The sequence below is a fragment of the Gavialis gangeticus genome, unplaced genomic scaffold (genome assembly GCF_001723915.1).
Source record: "Gavialis gangeticus isolate Ggan-Ray unplaced genomic scaffold, GavGan_comp1, whole genome shotgun sequence".
NCBI lineage: Eukaryota > Metazoa > Chordata > Crocodylia > Gavialidae > Gavialis > Gavialis gangeticus.
The window spans coordinates 30107364-30118709 of NW_017729004.1; the positions used below are offsets into that span (position 1 = coordinate 30107364).

Sequence of the window (11346 nt, forward strand, 5' to 3'; positions counted from 1 at the left end):
AAGGTACCAGCTACATAGAAAAAGTAATTAAAAAAAAAAAACACTCCTGATTTGTTTTAAAAGCTATCTTCAATAGGAGACTTGTTAATTTACCTACCTGTTTTTGATGTGGTAATATATTGCAAGAGCTACACTGTAAAACAAAATATAGAATTAATACCTTGGAGCTGATGTTCAGAACATATATTGGTAAACAATACTAAGTTATTATACACAATTAAAACTTAGCACAAAACTTGACAGCTAGTATGATAATTAACAGATTTCTGTCCATGATTTGAAATAGATTAAAAACTGTAAAAATTAATTTAGGAATATTTTGCTCAGCACACTCAAAAGTGGCGACTTTTCACCAGATTTCCTTATGGAAATATTTGGGCTTCTTATAGATGTTAAAAACAAAATAAACAACACATTATACTGGAAGAAGCAGCAGCATGTTAGTTTGACCTGGCTCCATAGTGTCTGTATAGATCGGGTGCTTCAGCAGGGCATTTTGGTGCTTTCATCTAAAGCTGACTCAATCAAACAAAGCCAAAAGCCCCACTGAAGCTCCCAATCGATACAGATGTTGGGTGAGCCAGGTCCAACTAATGCGATGCTTCTTCTGGGCTCGGAAGTGCAACAAGTTTAAAGTAAAACAATCTCTGTTTGTTGTGGGGTTAGTTTGGTTTTTTGGGGTTGTCTTTTTTTGGGGGGGAGGTTTAATGTCTGTAAACAGCCTTGTATGTCAGTGATGGGTTGCATACCCTGCCATTCATTTTGTCTTGCCCTTTCTCCCCCACCCTACATATATAACACTAACTTTCTTCTCAAAGGTCTACTCCCATTAAAGTTAATGGCAAAACTCCTGGTGCTTTTCAAGGTGAAGGGTAAGGGTTTAGATGGATTGGATACTCTCTGGCAGACAAAACGCAAGTCAATAAAATTCCTTCAGGGATTTACAATCCATTACTACATTAGGAAATCTGTGGTTCTGCTAAGGTAACTTGAATTATTTTATGTTCAGTGGCTTGTGATTTTTACTCCCAATTCCGTTATCTTTCAGATATTTCCCCATTTAATTACCTTTTAGAAAAAAAGGTATGGTATCAATTTATAAGTTACTTATTTTATTTTAAGGGAGAAGACTCCCCTGATATTATTATATTATACTTGTAAAGTATCAATGGAACAAAATTTAGTTGCCTGAAAATACAAACTGATCCAACTCAAAACTGAGGACAGTGGAAGAAAAAAAAACATGGCTCCCTGGGATTATTCTCCAGTTTAATTCCTGACTGTTTAAACATCCCCCCAGCTGCAGAAGTTAAACACCAAAAGACAAAGCAAAACCACCACTTGTTCCAATATGCTGAGCAGAAGCTAAAAGTAAAAGGGTGGATAAAAAGGGAAAAGGAAAGTCACTGTCCCTGTTTGCTGACAAATGTTCCATCACTGTTTCACTGTTAAATGCCAGTCCTGAGTTGAGGTATGATTTCCTTTTAATGCATTTAACATAAAAAGGCACAAGTTAATTGTTTGTTCAACAATTTTCCTTCAGAACTTTTACAAGAAAGCTGTCCTGTCTCTAATGCACCCTATTTTGGAAAAACAGCATGCTGCAGATATAATGTATGTTTCTCTTAGTGGACTTTTGAATTATTTTAGGTTTTTCTTTCTTCCTTTTAAAAAAAAAAAAAGAAAGTGTGCAATTACTTCCCCCCACCACCATCCCCCACCACCTCAGAGGAAGGTAAATGCCATGTTTTACAAGTTGTACTTCGTACTAGCAACATAGCTTTTTAGCCGTAATACTACTGGGGACCTTAGAAGTTCTCAGATTTCAGTGGTTAACTACAAGTTGCAGTTTTATTAAAAAAGCAAAAATTTAAAAATAGATGCAGAGGACATTTATCTCCTCTACTGAACGCATTTCACCACTAACAACAACAACTTCCGTGAAAAAAAATCCCTTAAAACAGGGAACCACAGGTTAATACTAAAAAAAAAAAATAGCCTTCAGGAACATATGTACAACTCCAGCTGATTCAGCAGAGTGGCACATGGCCATCTGAAAGCACAGCTCTGGCTTTGTACCAAAAGATCACAAAGATTAGAAAAATGCTTACTGCTTGGAAACCTTTGGAGCAGTCCTAGTGCTAATCCTCAGTTTCCAAACATTAGTGGATTCGTTCAGATCCCTGAATATTTTTATTTACTTTTTTTACTGTGTTTACTGACAACATATTGGTCAGGCCTGCATTCTGTGCATCCATGGTACACAGGGTTGGGGAAAGCTTTCCAGCACTGTTCTGGACCTCTAATCCTGAGGTTTATTAGGAACAAAACCAACCCCTGATTCAGATCAGGGCACCATAAGAACTTCTATTTGCAGTGGTTATAAATATGACACTAAAAGAAATCAGTTGTTCAGCTAGGGCTACCACAGTGTACAGAACACATAATGCTTTGGCCCTGCACACCAATGCTTCTTCCCTATGCCCCCCTCCCTCTGCCTCCAAGAACACCCTCTGCCCAAGCAGAAACATCCTATGCCAGTGGAAGATCTCCTTAAACTGATGCTAGAAAAACAGCTTTAAAAAACTCCCTGGCATCACCAGCATGTTACAAAGAAAGCTAGAAAAAACCCCCCTAAGGATCTATCCTAATAATGTTTAGGGAGAGTAACCAACATGCTGGCCTCTTATCCTGAGATCCTTTGCATGCTGTTTTGAATTAAAAATTTAACAACAGGGGAAATGTTAGGCAGTAAAAACAGAGAAGAAAAAGCTAAAGATGGTATTTATTAACTTGTATGCCAATTCCCCTCTACAGAAGTTTAAAACATGTTTTAGTGACCATCAGCAGTAAACTATTACTTTGGATGTATTAGTCTGTTGTATAAATACCTTTTGTAGCACAGGCCTTGAATTAAACTTGTACATTTGAAAGGACTGAGGTAAAAATCACTCTACCAACAAGTGAAGAGGATGTAATAACCTTCACAAACAATGCAGAATGCCGGAACATTTAAATGTTTTTCCCCCTCACTGTATAGGGTCATCAAGTACAATACTTCAAAATCTCAACCTCATTTCGACAGCAGAAAGTGACCATACCCTTATGCAATGTTGAAAACTGAGGCATCTCCAACAAACCAAATAAGCACTGGATGAGCTGTTACCTAACTGAGCAATTGAAAGCTCATTCAAATAAGCCGGCAAACTGACATTGGTTCATCCATCATGGCTATTTTAGAAATCCCTGGTCACTTGTATCTTGGAAGACATAGGCAATTGGGCCATGGGGTGGTAAATATCAAAACTAAAAACTTTTGAAAACCTCCCCCTCACCATTACTTCTGAAATTCACCCACCTATGGCTTTGCACAAAGTCCCCCACACCTTTGAAGACTGGTATTTGCACTGTACACTAAGCAACTTTTTGGAAATATTAAAAGATGCATTTAAGTCAAAAAATTTTAAAATACCCACCATTTAATTGTATACTTGAGGTTTGGTTGACTGACCGTGCTGTCATCCAGGAAAATAGTGGAGCAAGAACTGTACTTCCTTTTTAGTTGCCCAGGAGGGTGCTACAGGAAACATTCAAAAGAACAATGGCAATTACATAACAACAAAGCCTTTTGGGGGGGGGGGGGGGGGAAAATCAGAATTAAGGAGCAGTCACTCTCCCTCTCCTCCTCTCAAGCACATATACACTTAAGTTACCACATTTTGAAAAGTTTGCTGGAACAAATCAACGTTGCTCACGTAAAACTCAAAAAATGCCACCTCAACCAATGGTGTTACTTCCTAAAAAGCCTCATTTATCCATTAGCTGTTTAAACACCAACATGTAGATTTATTATTTGTTACCCTACCCAATTTCCCACTACTTTCCGCATCCACGTAAAGAAGTTTAAAACATAAGCAAGAGCAGCACTGTGGTTCTTGATTCAAAAGTCAGGGTGAGAGAGCAAGATATGCAATAGGGTAAAATGGCAAGCAGTCAAAACAGAATTAGAAATTAATGCAAAACAGAGTCTGAAAAACGAGAGGAAACTAGAATACACAGTAAAAAAAAACAGGAAGGAAAATATCTTGTGGAGACTAAAGGTTTTATAAAAGGAAAAGCATAGGAAAAATACAGCAATCAGAACTTATGGTAGAGGTGGCATCTTTTATTAGACAAATTAGATATTTGCAAAAAATTACAAAAATATAAAAATATATATATTACAATGCAAAGACTAAAATTTCTCCCAGGTGGAAATGAAAATTCATATTTCACAGGAGAGCCGAAAAGTTAGAGCAGTCTATTTACCTATTTAGACTACTCATTATTCAGTCTACTTATTTAGTCTGATCTTTTATCTGAGCCTAATTTAAACAAAATGAATTTTTCTGACCAGGAGATTTTATACCTTCAGCTCTCCTATGAAATATGAACTTTTATTTCCACCTAGAAGAAATTTTAACATCTATGCATTCTCCTATACCTGAAAAAGGGTGAGTGCACCCAAAAGCTTGCAAATAAAGAAGTATTTTTAGCAAATATCTAGTTGGTCTAATAAGAGATATCACTTCCACCATGAGTTCTGATTCCTTTTGCCTGTAGACCAATGCAGTTACAACCTGTATCCCTAGGAAAATATTAAAAAGTTGGTTTGGGAAACTACAGACCCTAGCATTTATATATAAATTCAGACACTCAATACAACATAAAAAAACAAACAAACAAAAAAAACCCAACATACAACGATGCAGAAGAGGAGAAAAAATAAATGCCTTATTTTTCACTTTTAAATAGAAAAATCTTTGATAACATTTTGTCCCTAATACTCTGCTAATTCAACTACATATGAAAAGGGGGGAAGGAGGCAGCTCCGTGTACAACTCCGAAATCAAATTAGAGCTGAGAAAACTGCCCACCTTTAGAGAGGCTTCTCCAGTGAGGGCCTCTCAAGTGCTATTAAGAGTAGCTGACATCCTCCTGCCTTTAAGAATCCTATAACTTCTCATTTAATGGTTTTCCATTAACGACTCCCTACAATTCTGCCCCTCTGTATCCTTTCAGCATGCCAAGGGTCTTTTTGATACAGGGCTGTTAAGGCAGGCCAACTAAAGTTGTGAAAGGCAGTAGGTCTACAAACAGTGTTATATTATATTCACTTTACTCCTGAATGAGAGCATCAATATGGAATTTGAAAGTAGTGCAGAGTGTCATCACACTTTTACTCAACTCATTTTAATCTTCCTGAGAGTCCTATGCAGATTTGGTCAGGCAATGCATGGACACATGCCAACGCACACTTAGTGAAGATCTAACCCATGGTTCCTTGGCTTCCATCACAAGGGCCCTTCCCTTACTTAGTGTGTGATGCCCGTACTACCTGCAAAGCTAGGGATAAGCATTACACAAAAAAGAGTTTAAGTGATCAGAAACTGGTTTAAACCTGTAACAGAACAGACATTCAGTGCACATAAACCAGTCTGAAAATGGCTGAAACTGGTTTGAGATAAGTCTGATACTACTCAATCAGGTTTAACTGATTTGGGTCAAACCGGTTTATGTAGTGTCTGTCCCAGACACCTTGATGGTTTAAGTTAAATCAGAGTCCCCCAGCACCCTGGCATGCTCTCTAGGCTGGGCAGGGTGCTCTGCTCCACAGCAGTGATAGCCCCTCCCCTCTGCTCCCTGGCTGGAGCTTGGCAGAAACTGCAGGCATCTGACTGGCTGCCCTCCTCCCCATCCCCTCTGTCTTACACAGACACCTCTCAGCATTAGCTAGCAAACCACACGCTGGCTACAGTCCATGCTGTGGCAGACAGGACAAAAAGGCAGAATCAACAGGTAGTTGGTAATGTGATAATCACTTAATGGGGTGATAAACACTGTGTTATCACTTTCCAGCTGGGCTGGTCAGGTCAGAAGGGGGCAGGGCGAACCCCTTCCTAATCAGAGCATCCTGCTGAGACCTGGCCATACCCCCCTCAGCTCAGCACTATGGAAGGAAAGGGAAGGCTGCTCTAGCACCCCCCAGCTTCTAGCCTGAGCCACTACAGGCATGTGCCTGTAGGTCTGGGATGTTCGTGCAGTTACAAACTGGTTTAGATGAGCCAGATTAGACTGACCTGCAAAGATTGAATCAATGCAGGCTCAGGCTTTTTGAATGCACGTTCCTAGCCCAAATGAGCAACTAGAGCACTGCTGTCACACTCCCACTTCTCATACATTTTAAGTTATGAACTTCCTTTTCAATAACACTAACATGAAGTCTCCACTGATTAAAATTACATGCAGTTCCAACTGTGTTTCTTCCCTTAGCTATGAGCAGAAGTATTAGAAGGCTTTTTGTATCTTGAAAACAGATCAGGTGTTTTAAATCACTTTAGAAGTCTGTACAAATAATTTCTGGGCTTTCCAACGAAGTCTAAACTAGGCCCCAGATTCAAGCTACACATTTGAGGATATTAAATATCAAAGAGGATGTAGTATTAAAGAGAACATGAAATCTGAGTTAAGATGGGGGAGAGGTCACTAACCCTCCATAAATGCTTGAGATGAGAAATGCACTTGGTCCTAAATTTGGGGTCTCTCAGTTCAGCTATTAGTGTATACAGAGCAAGACCCAAAATGAAGAAGTGAAAGCACTGGAAGTGATAATACGGTACTATGGGATGTGGCGGAAATGACTAAAGACTCAGGTACTTTACAACTTCTACCCTACCATCTGCTCTTTCAGATCTCTATGTTCAGTTCTTCAGTACATTTCACAACCATGATAAAAACAAAGAAACTCAAGAACAACTGAAAATGAATCCAGCTAGTATCTGAAAAATAAACACCCACACAGGTCAACATCACTAAAGTTTTTAAAAAAGAATCCAACTACCAGGTCCAAACATCAAGAATATTTGTTATAAAATATAAGGTAAATGGTCAGATTCACTTAACGTAACTGATAATTTTTTTTTCCTTTAGTAAATAACAGTAATAGATACCCCCAGTTTCTAGTCCACAATCTAATCCGTCTTTGGTGGTACACCAGAAGGGTGATCTCCCCTCTTTCCTGCTCCCCTTTCAAAACATATTCATTTCCTTCCACATTCTGACTTCCTGGTTCTACAAGGGGTCTTCACAGGCCTCTCCAGTCAAGTTAAAGGCTTGTCTACACAAGAGAGCTAGTGTGAAACTGCTATCCTTCAATAACTCCATGTATAGACAGTTTCTAAGTACTGGGACAGAGGAGGTCCCAGAGGAAGAGAAGCTACCAAATCATACCTGATGCTGGTATAATGATGATAATGCAAGGACGCACACGCTGAATTTGCGCAAGGCCCTGAAAACACATTAGTTCTGATGATGTAAAGCAAATAAACAAATGTCTGAATTAACATCCTTACGGTCCAAATTAAAACTGGATGCATGTGCGCCTGTTCAGAAGGAGATGTTACAGACATATTAGTATAAATTGACAGTAAAATGGCAGCCTTAAAATTGGAATTTCCTACATTTATTTTCATAAAAAAAGAAATAATGCCTTAAATACTATTGTATTTAAAAATGAAAGGGGAGAAGGGAGGTGGAAGAGAAGAAAGGGGGAGAGAAGGAAGACCCCTGAACAGACATTTAACAGCTAAAAACAGCACATTAGCAGCTATTGGTTTACTCACTATTACAACCCTTCCTGGCTTTCTTTTACAGATCATTGATCAAGATAATTACAGGTAACCCCGCTTAGCGCTCTTAAGGTTCCTGAAAATCTGTGCGTTTTTCATTTCACTCCCCAACACCTCCATTTCCATTTACACCAATTTGCTTTCTTGCCTGCATTGCATGCCAGGCACTGGCTGCTTTACTATTCCTTCCATCCAGGAACGGCACACACAACAACTGCAGGTGCTTCCTCAGCCTGACTAAGGGTTTTTTCAACCTGAAAGCTGGCACGTTACAAGTTTTGCTTGTCAGCACCTACCTCCTTGAAAACTTGGCAGGCTCCGTAGCCTCAGCAGTAGCTACCATGCTTGCCGTTTTCACCCTACCTGTGCTGTCACCCTTACAAGTGATACGAGTTTTGTTTTCAAGACTTTGAGGTACAGTTTCCCAGGAACCCCCGCACCTATCTCCTTAGAAAACTTGACAGGCTTTGTGGCCTCAGCAGGTGCTACCCTCCCTGCCACTTTCATTCGACTCGGGCAAGAAATGACAAAGTTATAGGCAGTGTCGTGATTCCCCATTATAGCCTAGGGGCGAAACATCAAAACAGTTTTAACGGAACGGAATGGAACGCCGGTTTCAAAACTAAACGAAACTGGAAACAAAACCCTGTCCCATCAAAACGGTGAAGCAGAAATCAAAACAAAGTGGTGCTGTTGTGCGCAGCCATACTAAGCGTGACGTTGCCTCACAATTTAAAGCGTGTGCTGCTGAAGACTGCACGAACCACTAAGTCATGCTATCCTGGCAGTAAACGTACTTTCAGGAAGAAGTCCGAGAGGTACATTGACTAAAATTTTAGTTTCTTTGAAGAACAAAAATTCACAATACCACCTCAGAACCAAGCTGACTATGAAAGGATGGGTAGAAAGGCATAGCGGTGAAGGCCTGAGTGAAAGCTAGAAAGACCACTGGAAAGGTAAGGTAATGTATCAAACTATTCAAGCTTCTTGAATAGAAATTTCATGAACGTTACTAGATTAACACTGAGATCCTACAATCGGAGTTAAGACTCTAACGCAGGTAAATGCACAGTGACAAGGTGAACCTGTTAGGCATCAGACAGACTCATGCAACAGATGGCAAACAGGCCAGCAGACAGCCAGTTGAAGTGAAACTGCCTTCCAGTACCTCAGCAATCATGCCTAGGAGTAAGCTGTCCTGGTAACTGTTGAGCCCTACTGCAAGTCTGAGGTATTTCTACTGAGCCAGTTAAACAGCTATACAGCAACATAATTCCTACAAGTTAAACAGCCACCAATTAGTCTTAAGCCTGGGGACTGGAGTGACTGAAGCATGCATTATCATCCTGAAACTGAAAAAGATGTACGTACTTCTTGAATCTTCTTAGGTGTAGGATATGACAAACATATAGTTTCTTCAGAAAGAAAAGGAAATATTATGAGTAAATACCCATTCTTCTGAATTCTTAGTACGAAATGAGTCCTAAATTCTGGAACAACGAACTGTATAGTGAGTCTTCAAGAAGGCACTTCACACATTATATAGTACTGGCAACAGACTGTCAGGCGGCTTTCTAAAGTGAAACTGCCTCTCAATCTAGGAGGACCTTACCCTGCCAGAAGAAACAGGCGTCTCATTCAAATGACATGGATGTCCTTTGGCCATAAAAACCATGAAGTTTGATCTATGTAGCTACAGCGTTGGATACAAGAGAGATGAGACCAGTGTAAGTGTCTGGACTGACAAATATACACTAAACGTTTTGGTCAACTAATGGGAGTTAGTCAGCCAAGTCACTTTGAAAAATATTTCCCTTTTTCACCCTAAAAAGCACAAAGATCGACTTGGTAAACACCTGCAGTTCTGGCATTTTGTGGATGTAAAAAACTTTAAGGTCTCACTGACGCAACATGGGGTTTGCAAAGTTGTGCTTTAAAAGCATTATGTCTTAAAGTCAAGTCAATAGGTGGAATTAATAAGCTATAAAATGCAGACTTGGCTTCGGGTATAGTCTTAAAAATGTATCAAGAAATATGAGAAAAGAAATATAGCCAAGCTGGGCAGGGAGCTCTAGAGCCCTGTGCTAAAGTGACAGCTGTGTCACTGAAAGGACAACACAGGAAAGAGTGATCCCAGGGAGCTGTAAATACTGCAAGACTCAAAAAGGACCCTCAAGTACTGTACAGCCTGTTCACTGTAGAGGTCTGTTCCCCAGTGCACCCTGAACGTGAGAAAATAAGATTCTGATTCCCCATGCCCCTTTAAAAAGTTGAGGGGAGAAAGGGAGGGAAGGACTAGCCTTGATAGCCCTGAAGGCCCCTTTCAATTCCATACTCTTAGCACCAGGCTGACAAGTTTTTCCAGACATCACGCAGTAGAACCTGGATCCTTTGCATGGTCCAGTTCCCAATCCCTTCTGAAGATGAGGGTTTGCACAGCAACCAGGGGTCATATATAACCACTGAGGTGCTCCCACCATTTCTATTGGTTTTTATTACCGATCAGTTGTACGGGACCACTGATGAGCTCCAGATGAAGTATAAGCCACAGCAAACAGGTAAGCAGCTTGTCTAATTCAGCAACCCACTGTGAACTAAGCAGGTTGTGAACTACCTGGACATGAATGACCCAGGTTCCATTGTAGTAAGATTTTAATTTTGTTGATTTACAGAACTGCAGGAAAAGACCCGAGCTCTGACAGTCCAGGAACACAGCTGATCCTTGCGTGCAGCACTGCGAAGCACTGGACAGCTACCCGCAAAAGAATTGAACTGCTTCACGGAGGACAAGAGAGATTCCAAAGGCTTTACCTTAAATATAAGAACTTGACTCTCAGGAAGAGGAGAGGAGATGACTAAGTAGGATTAATGGCTTATAGTTACCTTACATGTCCAAAGGCTAGTCTCTCTACAAAAAAGCACCAGGGACTTTCAGAGACTGAGACCCAGGTCCGATACCAAAAAAAGAATTCAGTGTCCGAACAGCCTTATAATCTGTTTATCGTCACAGTCAGACAAGGGAGTCCAGATCGGTCTCTTAGTCGCTGTTAAGGCCTATTTAACAAATCTCTGGATTGTGCTTCTGAGGGGTCTATACAGATTTTGTTGGGTGAAGGGGATTTCTGCTCTGTCGTCCATATAAAGTCATGATCATCCACACGTTACCGAACTTAACATGGTGGGAGACAGCAGACAACACAGGTTGCAGAAAATAAAATAGAACATATTCAACGGAAGTTGTAAAAAAAAAAAGGCATACAAAAGGAAGGCATTTGTTCCATCTGCTTCAGCCTCTGCACATTTTATATAATAAGCTCTGAGATATCAAGATTCCAGTGCCTTCATTTCAGGCAGGGACATTTTGAGCTGTTAAAATCAGCTGTTTTGCCACAGCCAATTTCTAACTCTAAGGAAACATTACATCTCAACTTGGCATCCAGCATCCTCCAGCAACTTTTATAACTTCCAATTTTTGCTAGTTTCATTTTGATTTTAAGATGTCTGAAATGCATGAACTGCTTGAATCTTAAATAGTAGGTGTCTGATCAAAAAACAACAGTTGCAAGTCCAAGACCCCGAATAAAAACAGAAAATCGCATGCGCTCTGCAGCATTTCTTCTTGCTGTGCAAAAAGGCACGACAAACTAAAAACCTACTTCATGAAAAACTGAAAAAGAAT

General features: G+C 40.0%; 1 protein-coding gene across 3 annotated transcripts in view; it reads right to left on the bottom strand.

Moving 5' to 3' along the window:
• Positions 1-11346, bottom strand: part of CCNY (cyclin Y) — a 115618-nt gene that overhangs the window by 78865 nt on the left and 25407 nt on the right. For 2 of the 3 annotated variants that reach the window (XM_019508188.1, XM_019508190.1), the window contains 2 exons: positions 3477-3577; positions 98-133 (listed from right to left, as the gene is read on the bottom strand). In XM_019508188.1, coding sequence (XP_019363733.1) covers positions 98-133; positions 3477-3577 — 137 coding nt within the window. The remainder of the gene's footprint in view (positions 1-97; positions 134-3476; positions 3578-11346) is intronic. The other variant, XM_019508189.1, reaches the window with a different exon arrangement.